Source organism: Myotis nattereri (assembly GCF_964212035.1).
Source record: "Myotis nattereri genome assembly, chromosome: 9".
Taxonomy (NCBI): Eukaryota; Metazoa; Chordata; class Mammalia; order Chiroptera; family Vespertilionidae; genus Myotis; species Myotis nattereri.
The window spans coordinates 37,108,597-37,133,875 of NC_138084.1; the positions used below are offsets into that span (position 1 = coordinate 37,108,597).

At 39.2% G+C, this 25,279-nt stretch overlaps 2 protein-coding genes across 4 annotated transcripts in view; both read right to left on the reverse strand.

Annotated features, from left to right (window-relative positions):
- Window positions 1-6,473, reverse strand: part of ZNF143 (zinc finger protein 143) — a gene marked incomplete at its 5' end in the record, with an annotated part of 32,712 nt that extends 26,239 nt beyond the window's left edge. For 2 of the 3 annotated variants that reach the window (XM_081099097.1, XM_081099096.1), the window contains 2 exons: window positions 147-265; window positions 6,351-6,424. In XM_081099097.1, the coding sequence (XP_080955223.1) occupies window positions 147-258 (112 nt within the window). Of the gene's footprint in view, window positions 1-146; window positions 266-6,346 lie in introns of all 3 variants that reach the window. The other variant, XM_081099098.1, reaches the window with a different exon arrangement.
- A 12,876-nt stretch (window positions 6,474-19,349) lies between these two features.
- The window catches only part of IPO7 (importin 7), a 61,566-nt gene continuing 55,636 nt past the window's right edge, over window positions 19,350-25,279 (reverse strand). The window contains exons 20-25 of the mRNA XM_081099099.1: window positions 24,333-24,428; window positions 22,820-23,040; window positions 22,521-22,726; window positions 21,300-21,506; window positions 20,592-20,708; window positions 19,350-19,655 (exon numbers count right to left, since the gene is read on the reverse strand). Coding sequence (XP_080955225.1) covers window positions 19,558-19,655; window positions 20,592-20,708; window positions 21,300-21,506; window positions 22,521-22,726; window positions 22,820-23,040; window positions 24,333-24,428 — 945 coding nt within the window. The 3' untranslated portion in view covers window positions 19,350-19,557. The remainder of the gene's footprint in view (window positions 19,656-20,591; window positions 20,709-21,299; window positions 21,507-22,520; window positions 22,727-22,819; window positions 23,041-24,332; window positions 24,429-25,279) is intronic.

The window sequence follows — 25,279 nt, forward strand, 5'->3', positions numbered from 1 at the left end:
AAAAATGCCATCCAAAGGCTTAGCTTTGGGTTGTCTTTAGATAAACAAGAAGAGGGAAGTAAACACGGTGTTGTGATTTTTAAATTTTCCCTTAAGATAAATGGTATTTCCAAGCCCACACGATCCCTTCAAACAAGACTGCTCACCTGCCACAGTTACTGCCTCTGTCAGGCACAGGGTAACATGCTGAGCCTCCATTCCTCCTCCAGGAAACTCTGTCATTCCCTGAGAATCTCGATTTATTTGGGCTAACAACATTTTTTACCTTGAAGAAAAATATAGACACTTGAGAACAAAGAACAATGCATAGGAAATAAAAGCTAAAAAGAATATTTATGAATCTTAAAAAAATGCTAAGAAGTAAACAATGTTTGAAATAAGCTGAAATTTCACTGAATATGCAGGGTAAGAATATGAACCCAAAGTCCAAGGCATGCTTTTCATAATTCACCAGTGAATTATTGAACACACTGACAAGTCTTGTCTATCAGTTTTGGGCCATGTCTAAAATTCCCATAATTAGAGTTCTTTGGGTTTAACATGATTGAAGATTCCCACTTATAATCCACTAGCAATCTGTTGACTCAGTCTTCAGAAATCTATCCTGAATCTGGCCACTTCTCACAATTTTCACCATTACTTCCCTGATCCAAGCCACTACCATCTCTCACCAACATTACTGCAAAAACATCCTATCTCCCTGCTCCTGCTGTGACCTCCCTACAATCTCCTCTCAATACAGCAGGCTCAAAACCTTCTGATGACTTCTCAAAGTAAAGCCAAAGTCCTTATACTAGCCTATAAGGCCAATGATCTTGCCCTTCAATTCCTGCTGCTCTTCATCTCATTCCTTCTATTTCAGCCACACTGATGTCCTTGCTTTTCCTCAAACATACTTGGTGTTTTGCTGCCTCAGGACATTTACATTTGATGTTCCTTCTGCCTCAAACATTCTTTCCAGCATTTTCATTATTATTCCCTCTTCTTCAAGTCTTTGTTCAATGCCACTCCAATGAGAGCTTCCTTGTTCATTTTATTTCAAACTGCACCTCCTACCCCAACCATGACATCCCTACCCCTCTGCCCTCCTTCATATTTCTGCATAGTATTATTGACATATTACATGCACTTACTTTTTATTTTGTCTATTTCCCCCTTCACTAGGACAGATAGGGATTTTTATCTGTTTGATCACTGCTGACTTAAGTACCTAATAAATAGTTGGCACTTAGAAGATATACAATAGGTGCAGAATAAATAGATGAATGAATGGCTTTTGTACCAATCACCACCATAACCCCCTTCCTTCCTTTTCCTATCTCTAGTTCCTTTACCTATGTGGACTCTGAGTGGTCTCAAACAGGAGTTGGGATAATTTAGCTGTCCTGGGCCAGGGAACTGGAAAAGGGTATCTCTTGAGGACCTTTACAGATCTAAAGATCTGATTTTCAATGTCAATATTTAAAAGCACAATATGGCCTGGCTGATGTAACTCAGTGGTTGAGCATTGATCTGTGAAACCACGCTCTCTCCTGTTGTTTCTTCTACCTTAAGTCCTTCCTTTGTTTTACTGTCCTCAGTTTTAATAAATGTACTCTCAAAATAAAATAAAACAAAATAAATGTCTAAGTTTTTATCATAACGTAAGCATTTGTCCTTTTCTTTCATTTACAAATCTCCAAATAACTCCAATATGTAGCATCAACAGGTAGCTCACATATCTGAAATAAATAAAAGTTCTCTCTTGTCTGAAAGCTGGTCAACTATTATAAATTTCTCCAGAAAGGCTTCAGTACCTATAGTTTTGATCCTAATGGAAAAAAAATCTATACCAACTGAAAGATGAAGAAACAACTATTTCCTGGACACAGATTGCTGGCAAATACAAACTTCTATAAAATACACATGTTCTTATCATTCTGCAATAACTCTTTGAAGCCCCCAAGGTACATGATCTCATTCCTAGCTCAGGGTATCTTATATACCTCAATTCCCCTTCCTCTCTCTGAACCACTATCATGTGGGGGTTTCTCTTTCATATTTGGGGGGGTATGTATTAAATTTGGTTATTTTTCTCTTGCTAATCTGTATCATGTCTGTTTGATTATTCAACCAGCCCGAAGAACTTTGAGGATAGAGGAAAGTTTATTTCCCCGTAACTGAGAATTCATGTTTGTTTTTTTTAATATATAAATATCTACATTTAAAAATACAAGTGGTTACCTCCCAGAAGTGGGACTAGGAGACTGAAGGTGAGTGGGGAAAGGACTCAATATTTACTGTATATCTTCTGTAAGTTAAAAAAAAAAATTTCACCATGATAATGTCTATGATTTTAAAAACTAAAAGTAGTTATTATAAACAAAAAGAAGCATTAATAGAGAAAGCAACACCTAGCTTTGCCTCAGGGATACAAAGACTAGGACATATAAGTTTGGGCATAAAAAGATAAATAAGCATTTCCTAGGGGTAGAAGAGTATAAAGGGCAGTCCAAACACAGGGAACAGCCTTTAATTGTCACTAGCCCCTCACTACCTGATCCATTCTGCCCATTAGACTCTGTCCTTCTAAGTATGTGCTGTGTCCTCTGAGTCTCTGGAATTTTGACTCCTCAGATTGTACGTTCAATAAATATCTAATGGGTTTAACATCTCATATTGCAGAATGCTTTAAAATTGTCCTCTATTAACTTGATGGGATTAAAAATTAGGTCTTTTTTTATCCCAATACTCTTTTCATTGCGTCTCACTTTTCACAATATGCCACTGTATTATGTGTATATAGCATGTATAAAGTGTCATTCATTTTAATGATTCCAATTTCTTGTGACCATTACTTCATATTTTATAAATCTCTGTGTTTACAATACTAGGCCAAATGCTTTCATTATTATTTAACTTAAAAATGTGTACAAATAGCACATTAACATACACGCTATGGCATATTAAGTATAGTACTCAAAATACCGTATCATTCTAGGAAATACAGATTGTATTTTAAAAGTTAAAGAGGTGGGTACCTGGTAGGTTGATAGACTGGGCTTTCTTCAAGTCACAGCTCTGCTGTGTAATAGTTGGACAAGTCACTCTCACCTCAGTTGACTCACTTGCAAAATAGGGATAACTCCAGTACTTGACTTAAGTTTATAGGGAAGGTAATACATTTATGTACATTTGTAAACCACTCAATAAATTATTCAATTTAGTGCCTAGTCAAAGTTAAGTGCTGAGTACAGTGGTATTTTAGGTACAACAAACATAGTTTGGAGTTAAGTGCCCATGTCTACACATTAACGACAAATTATTTCCACAGGGTGCAGAGTTCCCACTATCCCAGTTTTAAAATGGGATCAGATCCATGGAAAAGTATGGAGAAAAGTTTATTATTGTTTTCAAAATTTTCTTTTCTACGAGGGCGATTTCTCAGTCTAAATCCATCTTAAAAAAACAAAATAACTTTGGTTGACAGTATAAGAAAGTTTGTTATTTTTAAAAAATTTTATTGATTTGAGAAAGAAGAAAAGGGAGAGCGAGTGAGAGAAACACATTGACTTGTTCCATTTATTTATGCATTTACTGGTTGATTCTTGTATGTGCCTTGATTGGGGATTGAACCCACAACCTTAACGTATGGGGAAGAAGCTCTAACCAACTGAGCTACCCAGGCAGGACCACATAAAGTTTAAAATACTGTCTCACAAATTAAGCATAAAAAGGAGCAATGGCACACGCAACCCGAATCTTAAAAAATCACTGTCCTAAATAAAGCAAGGAGCAAAAAGACTCAGAACTAAGTGAAACCTCAGGTTAAAACAAAAAAAGCAAAAATTAGATTAAAAATGTCAAAACTGAGTAATGATGAAAACCTCAGGACTCAGAAAATTCTCCTCACATGATCATAAACTGCATGTACATTATAAATAATTATAGTAGAGGTACAGCTGAAGTAATAGTAGAGGTACAATTCCCCAAGCCAGGTAGGTCATCTTTCTATGAGGAGCACAATGAATCCTCACTTCACAGCAATATCTCCACTTGCAGCCAAGGGCTACGAACATTTTGCAAATCTTGTATCTGATAAGGGACTTTTATATAAAGACCTCTTACAACTCAGTAATAGACAAGCAATCCAATTTTAACAAAGGAGAAAGGACCAAACTCAACATTTCTCTAAAGATATACAAATGGCCGAAACCGGTTTGGCTCAGTGGATAGAGCATCGGCCTGCGGACTGAAAGGTCCCAGGTTCAATTCTAGTCAAGGGCATGTACCTTGGTTGCGGACACATCCCCAGTAGGGGGTGTGCAGGAGGCAGCTGACCGATGTTTCTCTCTCATCGATGTTTCTAACTCTCTCTCTCCCTTCCTCTCTGTAAAAAATCAATAATAAAAAAAAAAGATATACAAATGGCCAATAAACACATGAAAAAAATGCTCAATACCATAAGCCATTGGGAAATGCAAATCAAAATCCCTAAGAGATACCACTTCATTCCCACTAAAATGGCTACTTATCAAAGAGACTGATAATAACAAGTATTGGCAAGGATATGAAGAAATGGGAACTCTCATACTTCGGAAAACAATTTCACAGTTTCTCAAAAGGTTAAATATACTGGTAGCTACCAACTATATGATCAAGAAATTCTACTTCTAGGTATATGTGCATATATATATATATATGTATGTATATATATATATATATATATATATATATATATAAAATCTCCAAGAAAAATGAAAATATGTCCACACAAAAACTTGTACACAATATTCATAGCAACATTACATGTAAGAGACAAATGGTGGAAACAATCTATATGGCCATCAACAGATGATGGGTAAACAGAACATGCTATGTCCATACATGAAAGAAATGAAGCATCAATAATGCTGTAACATGAAGGAAACTTGCAGATACTATTCTAAGATAAAGTCAATCAAAAAGGTTCACATCCTGGAGATGAATATGAAATGTTCAAAATAGACAAATCTGTAGATGAGTGGTTGGGGAAGGGACGGGTGGGAGGATTAAAGGGAACGGGGAGTAACTTAATGGGTAGTTTCTTTTTGGAGAGAACATGTTATAAAATTGATGGTGGTGATGGGTTGGCATAACTCTCAATATACCAAACCAACATAATTACACTTTAAATGGGTGAATTGTAAGGTATGTGAATTATATAAAGCTATTCTATAAAAATTATATTAAAAGCTATTATATAAAAAAATTATATAAAGCTATTTAAAAAAGTGGGAGAGGCTAGGTAATTTCCAACATACACCTGAATTAGTTGCAAATCTGATCATCTCATCAGGGTTTGGATGATCATCTTATCATCTAAACACTTAATGAAATACTAAGTATTGCACAGATTTTTGTCAACTACAGCCAAACCACTTATCTTTTAGTAAGATGCAGGACAAAGCTCACCACAATCTCCAACCTACAATTTTCCACCACATCCCACAATGATTATACCAGCTGATTAGACACTTCCAAAGCAAAGGCTTAAATTCGTTTTAAATATATAATGGATTTAGCAATGGTATTCTTTTCCCCATTTTTTTTTTTTTTTTGCTTAACTTCGTTAATTCCGAGGGGGTGGGTTGGGGGAAGAACGTTTAAAATACTGTAAGAGGAGGGAATAAATTGGTTCACGTTCCACAATAACATGTTACAAAGCAACAAGGACTCATTCACTCTTTGACCAAAACGACAAAAAGGAGGAATGGTAAAATTGACAATTTCTAATATTCGGTGCGAGGCCTCAGTGACCTAAATATCTTTTTTATTTAACTGAAGAAAAACAATGAATCTGCCCACGATCTGGGTGGGAGGAAATTCTAGGTGCGACGTTCAGGCGGGGTCCGAGCGGGCCCACGGCCGGTCCCGCCGCCGGCCCCACAGCTGGGGCCCGGTGCGGCCCGCGGCCCGCCGTCCCAGCTGGCGGAGCCTCGCCGCGGGAGCGCCTGGGGACCCGCTCCGCGTGGAGCTCCGGCCGAAAGGCGCCGCCAGGCTCCAGAGGTCTCCACCCTCCCGTCCCTCTCCGCGGCGGTCCCCCGAGGGGAACAGGCGGGGCGCGGCGCGCAAAGACAACGGGGGGGAGGGGTGGCGTCCTCGGCGAGAAAAGGTCCGCCGCCTCAGAGTGGCGGCCGCGGGTTATTAATAAACTCCGCTTCTGCCCGGGCGCCCGTGCCGCGGCCGGCCGTGAAATCAAAAGGGCCTTCGGCAGAGGCTGAGCAGCCGGAGTCAGGCCCGGGGCCCGAGCGGGCCCGCGCCACTGCGCTAAGGGCGGCGGCCGGGCGGAGAATAATGCACACTGGGTAAAAACACATTTATATACGAACCTCCGAGAAAATTTTCCAACAATTCCTTCGTCCGACCACCATGCACCAGGACAGGAAACAGCCGCCCGGCCCCCAAACCCCGCAACACGCATACCCAGTCTGAAGCCCGCCCCCAGCTTCCATTGGGCTGACACTGCGTCACTCGTGAGGCAGCTCCTGCTTGCCATTGGCTCAAATTTAGGCGACGCGAGAGACCAGCTTATCCCCGCCCCATTTTGGTGACGTCAGGCCGTCAGAGCAGTGCCGGAGTGGCTTGCCTGAAATGCGGAATCGAAGTTCCTGTGTCTGAGTGGTTAGCAGAACAGCTCATCCCAGATCGGCACCGCCTCGCTGGCAAGTGAAATATGCAGATTCCGGGGCCCCAGCGGGAGGCGCCATTTTGTAGCGAGGGAGGGAGGCTGGTCCTTGTGACTAGCCGGGAGGGAGAAGGGGTGACTGACGCCATTTTCCCCACAGGGGCTGGCGGGTGCTCTGGGCTCTCCCGGTGGGCTTACTGGAGCACGTTCTGGGGACGGGTTCCGCTTTGCCTGGCGATAGCCGAGCATCGCCCGGTTGGGAGGGAAGAGGTTGGGAGGGATAGGACAGGATGGGATGGATGCCTAGCAGCTCCCTGGGGGCTCTCGGTGTCAGCTGAGGCCTTTGGGCCTGGATGAGGGCTTTGCTTTCTGAGAGCTGCCGTATGCCAGTCCGCGACTGCCAACCCTCTCCGCGCCTGTCCAGTCTCCGGGGCATCGACAGTCCGGCGGGAGGGTGAGCCTCCTACCCCTGCCGAAGCGTCGGAGGAGCTTGGCAGCCGGGGATGGTTTGGGACTTCGTTGGGAGATAATGCGGATCTTTGATCGCCCCCGTGTTGTTCAGGTTCAGGATTTGAAGTCGTCCGTAATGCTCCTTTTTCACTTTATCTTTTGTATGTGTCGCGAATTAAAGGAAAGCATTGCCTCGGGCTCCCTGAACGTAGTGAGCGTGAATACATCGTGTTAGGTTTAGGCAATGATTTGTAGGTCTCCGCCCCAATTTAAGCTGCCCGAGTGGCGCGGTTGGAGCGTCCTGGACCCCGGTTCACCAAAGGCTGCGGGTTTGGTTCCCGGTCAGTTCGCAAAGCTAGGTTGTGGTCGATCTCTGCCCGGCGCCTCCCGGAGGCAACCGATCCGTTGTTTCTCTCCGTCTCCCTCCCTCTCTAAAACGTATCCTCGGGTGAGGATCTAAAAAAACAAACCACCAAAAACAAAAACTATCGAAAATACTAGCCATTTTTGGAGTATGTAGGAAGTTCATTTGCGTTGGCAGCCAGGCTGAGTTAAAATGGGATGAAAGTGCAGAGACTCGAGGCTTGTTACATCGGCATTCAGGTGCAGAATTGAGTTAGGAGCATGCGAAGGCCCCCGTTACCGGAGGTGCGCGTTCTGCCTGCAAAGGTTGGAGAGAGCCGGATGATGTTGGACTTGGTGTCAGGCATTTCAGATGGGTATGAAGTGGCCAAAGGGGTACATCTAAAGGAAGTTAAAAATAGCCAAGTGAGGATAATTTAAATGTCTTGATTGACAGTGGAGCCTAGTTTGAGAATTTAACTGGTACCTTATTTCTTGGTGGAGCGTGGGGGGCATAATTGATGCCCAAACGCCATTCGAAGGAAAATAGGGATTTTTGAGTTTCGTTTGAATACTATTACTTAGACATTGAAAGAAGTTATTTTTTTTTTTTTACTCCCTTATAAAAATGAAAAATTGGATTAGGTTATTTAAACTGGAGGAATTGACTCATTTAAAACAGCTTCATACCCAGTGCATAGATTCCTTTTGTCATATGGGAGTACACTATAAGAATTCAAATGAAAAACAAGGTGTACTTTTAAAAAAAGTGTTTTAATTTATATTTCCTCAGCCTTCCAGGTGTTATAACTGTATTTGGTAATCAGAAATGTTACTAAACCCTGGTGCGGGGCGGGTAGCTCAGTTGGATAGTGTTCTGATAACGCTAAGATTGCCTGTTCCATCCCCCATCAGGGCACATACAAGAAGCTACCAGTGAATGCATAACTAAGTGTGGAGCAACAAGTCAATGTTAAAAAAGAAATGTTATTAAAGGGATCAGAATATTTGATGCAGTTCAGCTATTTATTACTAAGTCCCATGCCTATAGACTATTCCTTAAAACACTAATAATTTTTATATTACCCTTTAATTGCAGATTGCAGTCATAGGACATTTTTTTTTTCTTTTAGCCCCCCTTTTTAAAAAATTTAAAATTACAGTTTACATTCAGTATTATTTTGTGTTAGTTTCAGGTGTACAGCATAGTGGTTAGCCAATCATACTTTACAGTGTTTCTCCTGGTATTTACATTACCCAACTGGCAGCATGCGTAGTTATTGCTATATTTATTATTGACTATATTTGCTATGCTGTATTTGACATCCTCATGACTATTATGTAACTACCAGTTTGTACTCAATCCCTCCCACCTTTTACAGCATCCCTCAACCCCTTTCCCTTATGGGAACATGAATCTGTTCTATTTCTATGAGTCTTTTTCTTTTTTAAAAAATTGATTTCATAGAGGAAGGGAGAGGGAGAGAGATTGAGAGAAACATCAATGATGAGAGAGAATCATTGATCGGCTGCCTCCTGCATACCCCACATAGGGGATCAAGTCCACAACCCGGGTGTCCTGACCAGGAATTGAACTGTGACCTCTTGATTCATAGACAGATGCTCAACCACTGAGCCACTGCAGCCGGGCTATGGGTCTGTTTCTTTTTTTCTTTGTTTTGTTTTTTTTTATGAGTCTGTTTCTTACATGACATCTTTGTATCCCCAGAACTGAGTAGTTGTAAAAATTAAATGGTGGTGGTGGATAGGATGCTGTAATTCTAATCTGATTCAGAGAGAAATCTTAATTCTGATTTTGTCACAGGCAATGGAACTTTGTGTTAACAGTACTTACCAGTGACTATAGAGTTCAAATGTACAAAGTATTCAGGGTGATCCATCCAAGCTTCATATTTTCCCCAAATCACTTCCTGTCCCTTATATCTTGATTTAATGGCTTGGAAATATTTCACTTCTACCAATGTGAGTCCAGGCTCTTAAATAAAGCGGGACCATTTGGTCAATTTTCTCAGTAGGCTAATTTATCACTAGCCTGCTTTAAACACTATTACCATCATGTCTTTAAGAACATTTCAGTAACAAAACTTTCTGGAGAATTGGTTGAATTTGGCACATTTCTACCATGATACCTATAAAGGATAATATGCAGATTGACCGAACGGCAGAACAACCGGTCCCTATGACATGCACTGACCACCAGGGGGCAGATGCTCAACGTAAGAGCTGCCCCCTGGTGGTCAGTATGCTCCCACAGGGGGTGTGCCCCTCAGCCAGAAGCCAGGCTCACAGCTGGCCAGCACAGTGGTGGTGGGGTGGTGGTGGGAGCGTCTCCAGCCTCCGCTGCAGTTGGACATCCCCCGAGGGCTCCCAGACTACAAGAGGGCGCAGGTCAGGCTAAGGGACACCACCCCCCCCCCCCCCAGTTCACAAATTTTGTGCACCAGGCCTCTAGTTATCTATATAAAAGGCTAACATGCTGTGTCCCCTCGGGAGTTTGATTGCTCTATATGACTTGCGCTGACCACCAGAGGACAGTGCCAAGCGAAGGAAGGCCCTGGCCGGCAGCCAGCAGCTGGGGAAGGAAGGCCCCAGCTGGCAGCCGGAAAGCCTCAATCAGCCCTGATCACTGGACAGGCCTAGGGACCCTACCTGTGTATGAATTTTGTGAACCAGGCCTCTAGTATGTGTAGAAAAAATAAATGCATTAAATCCTTAAAAGTATCTCTGGGATTACTTGGGTTTATTAAATTATTTTTGCAATAAATTTGAATATTTTTAAATCATGGATTTGTAGATTTTTAAACACTGAAGAATTTTATTTTAATTAAAATCTTTATTTCTGAAAGTATTATATATGTCCCCTTCTTTCTCCCATTGATCCCTTTCAGCCCACCTCTGCCTCAGGCCTTCACCACCTTATTGTCTGTCTCCATGGGCTATTCATATATGCATACAAGTTCTTTGGCTGATCACCTCCCATCCTCCTCTGCCTTCCCTCTGAGATTCCCCCACTCTGTCCCATGCTTCCATGTTTCTGAATCTACTCTGTTCATCAGTTTATTTTGTTAATTAGATTCCACATATGAGTGAACACTCAAGAATTTTAAACCAAACTAGTAGCTTGCTCTGCATAGGTAGATGTGGCTGTACGTGTATCACTTGTCTCAGAATCTGTTGCCTCTTCTGTAAGATAAAACCACTTAGGCATGGTGTGATTGGCAGGATATCTGAGAATGCAGGTGAACAAATGCAGCTCAGTGCCTATCAGAGATATGCTCAAGTACAATGGAACCTCAGTTTTCGAACTTAATTCATTTGGGAAGGCTGTTGAAGAAGTGATTTATTTGAAAACTAATCATTTTCCCCCATTAGAAATAATGTAAATTGAATTAATCCTTTCAAGACCTCCAAATGATTCCTTGTTTTAACCTTTCTTATGTACTGTTTAATCTATAAATAAACACTTCTTTTCTTAAATTTATCAAACCACTCCCTACTAGCCTTAAACAAAATTTTCATATATCACTGCTTCCAAAATATTATCCTTGGCTAACCACTTTTCATTTATCAAATCAACAACAGTTTTGCTACCTATTAAATTGCCAGTGATTGTTTTGTGAACACTTTCACACCCTTAGCAACATTAGCACTCTTTATGTTTTATAATTGTGCTAATCATCGATTTCATCTGCAACAAAAGCATCTCTTCTTTGTTGCCTGGATATATTAGCATGAAAAGGTTATCAGGTCGAAACAAGTTTTCATTGACACTGGAGACATTTTTTCTGTCAACAACTTGGTCGAGAATGGAATTGTTCCAGGTGGAAAATGTTTGAGAAACCAGGTTTGACTATTTAATTAACAAGACACTAAGTTTGTACTTAATATATGTTAGCCCATCTTCCTTCAGTTTTCACTTTAATGGCCTCTATAGCAATTCTTAAGCACTTTGATACAGTCCCTTTGAGATGCTGATGAAAAATATGCTAAAAAGTTTGTAGTTTCATAGGGCTCCTGGGAGTCCTTGGCCTGTAGACTAAACTCATTCAGTTAATCTCATCAAGCTTCTATACTGAAAGCATTAATCAGGGCTTAATTAAAATTAGAATATATTATGGAAGTGTATGATTAGGTTAAAATGCTCCTTTCCAATCTCAGATAAACGGTTCTCTGTATAGATGATGACAAGCATTGCTATACTACAACTGGTAATGTTTTCTTAGTGGCTAATTGCATGATTCCCCTTATTTCAAGCTGATATAATTCCAGTATGAGTGCAAGTTTTCCATTTTACCAACTCTACCCTTGCACCACTTGTTAACCCTCCCATTCATTCTACCTTTGAAAAATCACCCAGTACTGTTCTCCAAATTTAATTGTGGTTAATGTGTATTGGTTTATTTTAGTGGCAAAATAAGGGAAATATACTCTTAATTTAATTTACAAATTGTAAATCTTGTGAAGCCCCTGAAGATTCCAGGTGTCCCTTTGAAACTGGCTACCTCCACAAAATTCTACCTTCATTTTGGCGTCTAATTACATTTATTTAAATCTAAAGTAGAGCATCCCAAACAAGGAAAACCAAGTTTCTACAGTATTTAGGCAGTAGAGTTAAATAGTGCATAATACATAAATGAAGCCACTGTTTTTAACATTTTTCTCATACTCTTGAAACAACATTTTTGTTTTTGTGCTAAATCTCATGTCTCCAAATAAGCAATAAGACTGATATTGTTTTATAGAAAAACAGTAAGTGCTGTAATTGGGGGGAGAGGGGAAGGTTTGTAGTACATTAAAAGACTTAATAGGCCAGGCCAGCAGCTCAGTGGTTGAACATTGACCTATGAACCAGAAGGTCACAGTTCGATTCACCATCAGGGCACATGCCCAATCCCCAGTGTGGGGCTTGCAGGAGGCAGCCTCTATCATTGTTGATGTTTCTATCTCTACCTCTCCTTTTCTCTCTGAAATCAATAAAAATGTTTGATAGGGTAATGAGAATTAAAAAACAAGACTATTTCCCCCCTAATTTGGTGACAGATACATAAACATGAATAAAACTATTAATTTGTATAAAACAATTCATATTACATTTTAGAGAACTGTAACCAAATTTGAGACTTGCTCTAAACAAAACTAAAAATTGAGATACTCATATACTATAAAATTTACCCTCTTGCCCTAACCGGTTTGGCTCAGTGGATAGAGCGTCAGCCTGCGGACTGAAAGGTCCCAGGTTTGATTCCGGTCAAGGGCATGTACCTTGGTTGCGTGCACATCCCCAGTAGGGGGTGTGCAGGAGGCAGCTGGTCAATGTTTCTAACTCTCTATCCCTCTCCCTTCCTCTCTGTAAAAAAAATCAATAAAATATATTAAAAAAAAATTTACCCTCTTATAAGTGGGCACTTAAGTAGTTTTTAGTATATTTACCAGGCCGTGGAACTAGCCTATCTAATAAAGATGGAATATGCAAATTGATAGTCATTTCAGGGCAAAAATGGCGGCACCCACAGCAAATAAGGAGGGAATATGCAAATTAATGCAACAAAGATGGCGGTGGCCAGAGAAAAGGCCTGGGTCCTGGGTGCCAGAGGGAAACCGGTGCCAGCAGCCAGGGGAAGGAAGGCCTATTCTTGCACAAATCTTTGTGCATAGGGCCTCTAGTTAATATAAAAAATATTTTAATTCCCAAAAGATTCTGTACCCGTTAACCAGTTAACTGCCACGATATTCTGAATTTAATTTAAAAAGTTCCACCGGTTGCATCTATAGATGCTTATGGCATACAAATGGCTAATAATCACTTCATTTCTCCCCCTGGCAACCATTAATCCACTTTTTGCTTCTATGGCTTTGCCAGTTCTAGACATTTCATATAATGGAATCTTTTGTCTGACTTCTTTCACTTTGTTTTCAAGGCTTATCCACGTTGTATGTAACAGTACTCCATTCCTTTTTATTGCTAAATATCTGATTTTAAAGATACACCACATTTTGTTTATTCAATTGACAGCTACTTGGGTTATATCCACATTTGGCTATAATCTAGTATTAATCATGTACAAGTTCTTATGTGGACATGGCTTCCATTTCTCTTGAATATGTGTAGCTAGGAATGGAATCTTCTGAGGAACTGCCAAACTTCAAACTTTTCCATACCACAACACAAAGGGTAACCGTTTTACATATTAGTGGTTTATGAGCTTTCTAGTTTCCCCACATCTTCACCAATACTTGTAAATTACCCACATTTTTTTTTAATATATTTTATTGATTTTTTTACAGAGAGGAAGGGAGAGAGATAGCTAGAAACATCGATGGGAGAGAAACATCGATCAGCCGCTTCCTGCACATCTCCCACTGGGGATGTGCCCGCAACCCAGGTACATGCCCCCGACCAGAATAGAACCTGGGACCTTTCAGTCCGCAGGCCGACGCTCTATCCACTGAGCCAAACCGGTTTCGGCTATTACCCACATTCTTGATTGTAGACAAGCTAAGTGTGAAATATTTGTATTCCAATTTGCATTTCAATGATGACTAGTGATGTTGAGCACCTTTCTAATGTGTCTATCTTTGGAGAAATGTCTACTTGGATTATTTCCCATTTAAGTATTTTGCTATTGAGTTATGTGTTCCTATATACTTAGGATTTGCATCTGCTTTGCTTTGCTATCCAAAAAACCATTGCATTGCCTAATTCATAGTCACAGACTGTTGCCTACATTTTCCCCTTGAGTTTTATACTTTGAGATCTTATTAAATCTTTGAATCACTTTAATTTTTGTATATAGTGTGAGGTAACCATCCAACTTCAGGCTTTAGCATGTAAATAAACAGCTGTCATAGAACCATTTGTTGAAAAGATTCTTATCTTCAATAGACCACAAATTTTAAGTTTATATCTGGACTCAAATTTTATTTCATTGCTCAGCATATCTGTCCTATGCCAGTACCACTGTCAGTTACTAAATCATGTTCCCATTTAAGATTGTTTTGGCAAAAGAAAAAAAAGATTGTTTGGCTATTCTAAATCCCTTGTATTTCCATATACAAATTTTAGGATCCATTTGTCAATCTTGCAAAAAAGGTAGCTGGAATTTTATAGGAATTACACTGAATTTATAAATGAACTTTGGGAATATTTGAACATGGGATTTCATTTTTAGGTCTTTCAATGGTGTTGTTTTTCATTTTGTTAAATATATCCATATGTACATTTTCATGTTATTATACATGGAGTTTCCTTTATTTCATTGCTATATACTACAACTAATTAAGATTTTTTTATTTTTAGAGAGGGAAACATTCATGAGAGTGAAACCTGTATTGGCTGCCTCCTTTAGGCACCCCACTGGGAATCCAGCTCATAACTTGGGCATGTGCCCTGATAAGGAATCAAACTGGCAGCCTTTCCATGCACAGGACAGCACTCAACCGAGCCACACTGGCCAGGGCACAACTGATTTTGTGTATTGGTCTTGTGTCCTACAACCTTGATGGTCATTAGTTCTTTTTTTTTTTTTAAAAAAAATATATTTTATTGATTTTTTACAGAGAGGAAGGGAGAAGGATAAAGAGTTAGAAACATCCATGAGAGAGAAACATGGATCAGCCGCCTCCTGCACATCTCCCACTGGGGATGTGCCCGCAACCCAGGTACATGCCCCCGACCGGAATCCAACCTGGGACCTTTCAGTCTGCAGGCCGACGCCCCATCCACTGAGCCAAACCAGTTTCGGCAAGTCATTAGTTCTTTTTGCATGGATTTCTTAGGGTCTTCTGTAAGATTTGTCATCTGTGAACCCACTTCTGCCTTTCCCATCTAGATATCTTATTTCCTCTTCTTGCCTAATTCCCCTGGCTAGAACCTCATGCAAATGTTGAATGAAAGTGGCAACAGGGGGGCATCCTCATCTGGTTCTTTTGTTAATCTTCACTGGGATTTCCCTCCCTTGCCCCCTCAATTGATTTCTAGAGTGGGAGGGGGAGAGACAGAAACATTGATGGGTTGCCTCCTGCACTTGCCCCAACTGGGGATCAAGCAGCAAATGAGGTGTGTCCTTGAACACGATCAAACCTGAAACCCTTCAGTCCATGAGCTGCTGAAGCTCTAACCACAGAGCGAAACTGGCAAGGTCTGTTTCTTGATCTTAGGGGGAAGGTTAAGTTTTTTGTTTTTATTGATTTCAAAGAAGGGAGAGGGAGAGATAGAAACATCAATGATGAGAGAGAATCTTTGATTGGCTGCCTCCTGCACGCCCCACACTGGGGATTGAGCCCACAACCTGGGCATGTGCCCTGACCTGGAATCAAACTTTTAGATTTGGGGTTGATGCCATTCTTCAGGTTGAGGAAGTTCCCCTGTAATTTTGGTTTGAGTTTATTAAAAGGATTTTGAAAGAAATATTACAAGACTGATAGGAAGCATTTCAATACAGAATTCAAATAGAATGTAACTGGTGACTTTCAATCTATACATGTAAGATCTAATATATAAAGGAATTAACATGCATACTTTAATGAAATCTGGATAATTCCCTCAGACAAAAAAATAAAATTACTTAAAAGATATCTATTCCTCCCATAGTGATAAAAATCTAGCTGGGACCTAATTTCCCTTTGTAAGAAATACATGTACCAAAGCATTATTGCAAGGGCAGCTAACTTCATCAAGGTTTTGCAAAAGCTAAAATTCAGATGGGATATTAATAGTCACAGGTAATCATCAACAAACATGTAGAACAGAGCTGACATTTTTATGACTGATGTTTTAATGTAGTTTTAGGTCATTCATCTTACAAACTTTGGAATGCCTACTATATGCTTAAGGCATTATGCCAGATCGTCCCAGATTCATATTAATACAATTCTCAATGACTTTTTCTTCATGCTTGCCCCAGGGACTATATCTGGGGGTGAATAGCAGCATATAACCAACTAAAAGCCTGGTGCACTCAGGGCAGGTGTGTGTGTGTGTCCCTTGACCTGGATTGCCAGGGCACAGGACAGGCTGAGGTACCCCACCAATGCACGATCAGGCCAGGGAGGGACCACAGGAGGGCTCCAGGGCATATCCGGCCCATCCCGGTTAGTCCCGATCAGCCGACCCCATCAGCAAGCTAACGTACCAGTTGGAGCATCTGCCCCCTGGTGATCAGTGCACATCATAGCAAGCAGTTGACTAGCCTTAGCATATCATTAGCATTTTATGCTTTGATTGGTTGTTCTGCTGTTTTGTCTATTTGCATATTACCCTTTTATTATAAAGGATAGGGCTGTTTGATCAATCCTGTTTTTTGTTGTTTTTTAGAGGAGAAACATCGACACGAGAGCAAAATATCAATTGGCTGCCTTCTGCGTGTGCCTCAAATGGCAATCAAACCTGAAACCCAGGCATGTGCCCTGACCCAGAAATCCAACCAGCGACCTTTCTGTGCACAGGACAACCCCCAGTGAGCCACACTGGCCAAGGTGGATCAACCCTGCTCTATAGTCTCTTCTGGAGGTGAACATACAGTCACCATTTGATAACCTGCAGAGAAACAAACTTCCTTTCTTTAATACTGATAAATGAATAATTTAAAAAGATGGATAGCTTAAGTTTACAAAATCAAGACTATACACTAATGTCAACCTCTAAAAAAGACAAATACTGAAACCCATACAAAATCAGAATTCTATAAATTAGAAAATGTTATAGGTTAGTGAAATTGTGGGAAAGACTGTGTTAAAATCTACATGCAACTAAATACATGTTTGTAAATACTCTAAGTCTTCAAAAGTTCTACAACCTTACCTAAAAACATGGATATATCAAGACTCATAATCTATAAGAAACTATAATGTTTAAGGAAATACTGAAAAAAATTGAGGTATATATTAGATGCATTAGAAACTACCATTTAAACACTATTTAATATTAAATATAGTTTAATTTTAAGGTCTTTAATTTCAGTTAAAATCCATAAGTGGAAATTAGTTTGGATTGTCTGACAAAGAAAACAATAAAACTTGTTCTCAAAGACATACCAATACATTTCCTTGAAACAAAAGCTCAGCAAATGAGAATTTTCATACTATGCACTGGAATAACTAAAACTTTTATTAGATATGATTTTCCAATAACAATGTGAAAATTGGAACTATCAGTTCAAAGAGCAGTGAAGTCTGAAATTTTAAAAAGTAGACTAAATATTGGGTAGGGGATAAAAGATAAAGGAAGACGAAAATGTTTAATACTATTCAATATCTCCCCTCTGTACACAATGCTTCATATATACAACTACTCCATTTTATTGATTTTATCTAATAGTGAAATCCCCTTAAGTTGCCTCGGGTGTACAGATGGTGTCCAACTTGGGGGAAAAAGAAACATACTTGATTAACAGTTTTCACTCACACACTTTAGACAGACAATTCTTTTTTTTTTTTTTTTTTGCAAGATTTTCATAGTAAATTCATAAATATAGGAAATACTTTCACTCCTTTCAGTGTTAAAATAGAAAACCAAACAGTGCCAACATTAATGGCTTAATTATTGGCATACAAGAAAAACACAACACCAATGAGTTTTCTTCATTATGCATTTTAAATATCAATAAATTTTCTAATCTGTTATAGATAACAGCATTTAGTAGTTTGAATTCATTGAGATGTTGCTTTCAATTTGAAATATTGTTGTATACATGTATATAAAAAATAACCCAATGTATGACCCATCTGACTGATGTTTAAGATCAATAAAGGCTTATTTTTTAACATGCAGTTAGGAGAGAGGGAAGCAAGCCAACCTCTCTACACTGTCTGTTGCTGGCTTACTTTTGCAGTGGTATCAATAGTGGTTTTGGAGGGAACCCTGTGCCATCTGCCTATCTATTTAAGATCAGATACCACAAAAGGGGTAAGGGGGGGAGGATATGTATTGAATGTCAAATTTTAAAAGTGTGCATTTTGCACTCTTTCTAAGTACAGGATAAAAACAGGCCAATAAGGAAAAAGTTCTTATAATGAGGAAAACACTGCAATCAAATCAAGACATAATAGCCGAATTAAGTTATTTTAATAGATTGCATATATCGATGGTTAGCCATAACTCTTGATAACTCTTTAAGAGTAGAACTTTATATCCAATTTACATGCTTCAAATATCACCTTTCTTATTACAGTAAGGTCTTGTATCCAAATATCCACTTGTACACTGAGAGCTTTAAGAAAAGCAGGACACAGAGGGAATTGCCATTTTTTAGCAGCAATGAAGTATCATTAACCCCTTTTAACATACCGAATTCAAGTCACTATCAGAGGTGAGCGCAGCACAAAGTCACCAGGTACAAAATTGCTAGTTCATTTTTAAATTAATAACTTGAATTACCCATGCCCCCCACCCCATTATATCCCTTCTTTTTATAAACAGCAAACATTTTGCTATTTTATACATAGGCTAGCAGGCTTGTTTCAATATGAAAGTGCTAATTCATTTACAGATTTTAAAAAATCAGTTATGTAGTGCTACAATAAATGTCCAATCTACATAGGAACAATCTTTGATGAGTGAAAAGAAGAAGATGGAATAAGGTTGTCAATTACCTTATTTACATATGGAAAATAGATACTCAAAGATGAGGAAGAGACAGAAATCGGACAAATACTCATAGGCGTAGAAATTACATCTACCTTTGAGCTTATACTGTAAATGAGACAGTTTAAATAGTCCTGTAGCCCATGCCTATTTTTTCCTTAGAAAAAGAAAAGCTGCCTTCATGACATCCCCTCTTGTTTCATATTTCCACAGTGTCACTTGAATTTTCAGTCAGAATCTTACTTTCTTCAAAAAAATAGGAAATACACCCCTCCAAGTTGCCTCCCTCCCCCCACAAAATCCCTCTCATTTCTTTTTCAGTGCCAAGTTCCATGATCAGGTCTGACCTCCTGTTTTTTTGTGTGTGTATTTTTGGGTGGTTTTTTTTTTTTTTTTTTTTTTGTCCATCTATTGATCAATTAGTTTAGAGTGGATAACATGAACCAGTTCTGAAACCGCTACTAGGAGGAACACAAGCTCATCACTACAATCACACAGCAGGAAAGACAGTGGTAACTCAGTTCATCCCTGGTGCCGGGCCTCCAAAGTTGAAAGAACTTGGCACAACTGGAGCACTGAATTTGTATCCTCCATGCTTCTCAATCATTTTGGATTCTAGAAAACAAATAAGTGGTAGTTTAATAGAACATGTGCTCATCTTACTTACTTTGGAGAACAAAGTTCCAAATCTAGAGTATCCTCTAAAATGTTCTTAAAAAAAAAATTATATATTTCAGAGAGGAAGGGAGAGATAGAAACATCAATGATGAGGAGAATTATTGATCAACTGCAGACTGGGGATGGAGTCCACAACCCAGGCATATGCCCAGGCAGGGAATCGAACTGTGACCTCATGGTTCATAGGTCAATGCTCAACCGATGAGCCTTACAGGCTGGGCAAAAATGTCCTTTTTGGAAATGCATACTAGCTAGAATGTTTAAAGATAAAGAGATAAGGTAATATCTGAGATTTTCTTTACCATAATTCTAAAGAGTTGTTACCATAACTTTTAATTTTTTTTTTTTTACACTTTTAATAAGATTTTCAACTACCAAGCCATCACCATGTGCTTGAGCAACCTTAAAACTTCTGCACAGCCAAACCGGTTTGGCTCAGTGGATAGAGCATCAGCCTGCAGACCGAAAGGTCCCAGGTTCGATTCTGGTCAAGGGCATGTATGTACCTTGGTTGCGGGCACATCCCCAGTAGGAGGTGTGCAGGAGGCAGCTGGTCGATGTTTCTCTCTCATCGATGTTTCTAACTCTCTATCCCTCTCCCTTCCTCTCTGTAAAAAATCAATAAAAAATGTATTTTAAAAAAACAAAACCAAAAAACTTCTGCACAATGAAAGTAGTCTTCAGCTACACTTAAAATCAATAAAGTAGCCAAACACAAAATTCATTTCATTTCATTCCTTCAGGTTAGAGTGGATTCCTATCACCTACAACAACTGGAGCATTTACATAGCTAAAAATAATTTAATATAAAATTTTAAACCTATATCAAATCATGAACTGCATTCAAGAGGGGTTGTGGTCAAATTAACATACCATGGGCTGCCCTTCTTTGATCAGCCAGAGTTGCTATATCCTGTAACTGTTTTCTTTGTTCTTCATTAAGACCATGAGTCAGAGTCTGATACCACACAGGATTACGATTTTGTATAGCTATCAAAAAGAAACAAAACAGGGAAATGGAAATAGTGAGAGACCTGGTAGCTCCTTTCTAGTCTGTCCCCTGAACTCCTCCTCCAGTACTAAAATTCTGGTCTATTTTACATTCCCTCAACAGTCCTTCCTTCTGGATGAAGCCGCGGTGGTGGAGGCCAAGCTCCTTGCACGAATTTCGTGCATCGGGCCTCTAGTAATTTATAGTGTCCAATTCTCAGACAGCTAAGTGTGGATTTGGCTGGGAAGATACATAAACACAAGAGTGAATACTTCTGGGGTAAGCTGGGAGGCTAGAAATCAGAAGTGGGAAAGAGGAACTATCATCATATAAACTTTTTGAACCGCAGTATTTTCCTATAATATGCATGATTCAAAATTATAATCTAAATAAAAATAATAAGATAAAGAAAATCCTCTCAAACTATGGCAACAGTAGAAATAACTTTGGTTACTTTGCCTAACAATCCTAAATCATATTCTATTGGGTATGATATACTCAAATCCCTTTAAGGGACAGATCTAAGAACAGACTGGTTCACGGAAATTGATCATATTAGAAGTATATAAATTACATATGACGTGACTTACTTTGAAATATAGCTTTAAATATTTGATACTCATCAACAGGGTTATCTTCATCATCAATGATTGTGGAATAGCCTTCCAAAGCAGTCTCCTCAGCATCATTTTCTTCCCATTCGTCGTCATCTCCATCTTCACCTGCTTGTTTAGCCAGAATCTCTAAGTATTCTTGACCATCTTCATCAATGTCATCTTCATCACTCCCCAGTTCCTCTGCCAAGTCAAAAAATAGGCCCTTTTGTTAATATTGCAATATTCTGTTACTCAACCAACTGACAGTAATAACAGTAAACTACAAATCCTAATTGAATAAATTCAGGGAAGAATTCCAGGAATTGGTGTTTAGGTATGTGTTTAGCAATAAATAGGAAAAAAATTCTCGAAGGAATGCAAGAAACCCAAACATAATTCTTAATAATATTAGAGGTTTGAAAAATGACTGCATAATGAGATCAGCACTTGGTGTACCCTGAGCCATATGACAATATACCAAACCAAACACTAATAGTTATGTAGTTTATACTACATCCACAGAACTCGTTTGGCAAGACTTTTTAATGGCTGGCTATTAAAATGTTCGCACATTTTAATAAAAGACAAAAATGGCAATTGTAACCTTATTTTGGAACCATTATAATTTCTCTTAACCAACATTCTATTAATTTATACTCTTGTAGTCTATAGTGTCTTATAGGTGAAATATACTAGGCAACATCCAATTAATTTTATTTTACAGTTAGGATGCTGAGATTTTAGCACTAATAAATGATAGATCAACACATAAATGCCTAGAAGTGCTTTTATAGATATAGGTGAGTTCCTGCCTTCTTAGACCTTACCTTAATGGGAAGGTAAGACTGTCTTTCTATGAATAATGGAAATGAAAACATTTGGCTATGATTTCACATTTCTTTAGAATAGTGGTTCTCAACCTTCCTAATGCCGCGACCCTTTAATACAGTTCCTCATGTTGTAGTGACCCCCAATTTCATTGTTACAAATTGAACATAATTAAAGCATAGTGATTAATCACAAAAACAATATGTAATTATATATGTGTTTTCCGATGGTCTTAGGCAACCCCTGTGAAAGGGTCATTTGACCCCCAAAGTGGTTGCGACCCACAGGTTGAGAAACACTGCTTTAGAAGAAGGGCTAATAAGTAAGTTAAGCCTAGTGATATTTCTAAATAGGTAAGTTTGGCTTTCTCCGTCCCAAATCCCTTACCCGTTTCATCATCATCGTCAGCTTCATCATCATCATCACTGTCATTTTCATGTTCTGCATGGCAGGCATATGCTCTTTTTAATCCATTAAATAAAAGGATAAAAGCTGGCAAAATCTGTCCAGAAACCTGATTTAAAACTTGTGGTATCTGTTCCATATCAATAAGAGCACACAGGCCCAGAACACACATCTTTCTGTCATGTAGCCTAAAAAGTAAAATAAAGATATTTTCTTTTTTTCTTAATAAGTAAAGTTCCTTACAAAGTTAAATAAATAAATATCCAATATATGTCACTCACCCCAAGAAACAATCAACATCATTAAGCCACTGTGTAATAAAATGATTTGTAACTGGTTCAATGTTATTAGGGAAGCGAAGATTTTCTAAGGTGTTAAGAAGGAGGTGTGGATTATAATACAAAGCTGCAATGGCAACTTGCAGGCACATTGTTCGAAGTTCACTTGTCTTCACCTCTCTTGTCAGTCTCTCTAATGCTGCTTCCACGAATGAGGGAATGCACTATTAAGAAAGAAAAATATTCCAAAATTACAAATTAACAGCAATCTAGTTATCCTACCCATATTAACTTTCTTGTTCCCTCATTTCACCCCCTTTCCCCATTAAATGATATAATAGCTTTTTGTTGAGGCATTTCACTGGGAAATCTAATTTTAGAGAGAGATAAGTCTTCATCAAGATAGAGCCTCGCCCTAAGTGGTTTGGCTCAGTGGATAGAGTGTCAGCCTGCGGACTCAAGGGTCCCAGGTTCCATTCTGGTCAAGGGCAAGTACCTTGGTTGCGGGCACATTCCCAGTAGGGAGTGTGCAGGAGGCAGCTGATCGATGTTTCTCACTCTCTATCCCTCTCCCTTTCTCTCTGTAAAAAATCAATAAAATATATTTTAAAAAATAAAAATCAAAATCATCATTCTCCCCTTAAAAAAAAAAAAAAAAAAGATAGAGCATTGCCAGCAATAGCTATCATGGATTCGCAATACTCCAACTGGCTAACCTTACCATGGCAATAATTTCTGCAATATATACATGTATCAACTCATCACATTGTATATCTTCAACTTATACAATGTTCTATTTCAACTAGAGGCCCGGTGCACAAAAATTTGTGCACTGGGTGTGTGTGTGTGCCTCAGCCAACCTGTGCCCTCTCACAGTCTGGGATCCCTCGGGGGATGACCACCAGCTGGCTTAGGCCTGCTCGCCAGGGGATTGGGCCTATGCTGGCAGTCAGACATCCCTCTGGCAGCCCGGGAGCCCTCGGGGGATGTCCACTTGCCAGCGGGGAGCAGGCCTAAGCTGCAGTCAGACATCCTTAGCGCTGCTGAGGTGGCGGGAGAGGCTCCTACCACCACCGCTGTACTGGCAGTCGTCAGCCTGGCTAGTGGCTGAGCAGAGCTGGTCTTGTGGGAGTGCACTGACCACCAGGGGGCAACTCCTACATTGAGTGTCTGCCCCCTGGTGGTCAGTGTGTGTCATAGTGACCAGTCATTCCCAGCCCTTCTGCTGGTAGGGTCAATTTGCATATTGCCCTTTTATTATATAGGATACTGTAAGAAATTCTAGTCAAAACTTACCTTGCATGATAACAAGTAGCCATAAAACTTGCCAGTCATATTGAACACATGTATATTAAACAAGATTATTATATATTTACTAAATTTTAAACCAATTTAGGTGTCATAATAAACAACAATGTACAGAATATATAACAAATGGCCAAAAAGAAAAAAGTGGAGGGGAAGATTTCCTCTCTGAAGCCTCACATACAAATCATTAATAGTTAGCCTTACTGACCTGGTCAATGCCACGCCCTTTGCACTGTAGAATGATGACCTCTAATAATTTTGCTGCATGACACTCTGCATCTTCTCCTGCAACCCCTGTAAGAACCTGATCAACACAATACAAATTGAAGCGAGGCATCATGAAACCTTCCAATCTGAGAATTTCTGTCCTGTCTTTAGTCTCTGGAGTATTTAAGATACTCTAACTATGAATGATTACAATATTCAGATTATAATCTAACGCACCTGGGAGGATGCAGTTGTTTGTCACATTCTACCAATCTGGATCTTGGTCTACATAATCAAAGCACCTCCCCATAGTGCCATTCCAGACAGTAGCACCTTGACAACCATTACTTTTCACAGAAACATGCCAAAGGACCCTACCTTTCTCAGGGATATCTGGCTCTTATGTAAAGAACTACAAAAAAACTAAGCTGATATTGTTTAAAATCTTTTCTCTACACAAGTCTCAAAAATTACTGTGAGGGACAGGAGGAAGCAAGAGGCAGACAAGAAATGTCCCGGGACAAATAATAAAAAACATGGAGTAGGTGTGCTAGTTAGTGCTAAAGGGCTGAAAATGTTAATGACAATGTTCTGGAATATGATGGTGTAGATATCTATTCCCAGAGTATTAACATGATAATAGTACTGGCAATAAATATTAAATAACAAGTAGGTGATTATTTTGTGACTAAGCTGTCAGAAAGGAAATGAGGACAAGCACATCTAAAAACTTCATGGAGCAAAATAATTTTTTAAATGCCTGATGTTAAACAGCCTGCTTGCCTCTCAACAAGCACTTTTAGAAAATTAAATGCTATCAATCATAGTGACTTTGATATTGAAGAGCCTCCATTCAAGTATTTTATTCCCTCTAATTGAAGAAAAGCATTTTTTTAAAAAGCATTCACCATAAATTTATCTTGTACTTTTCCCAAGAAATGGCACAGT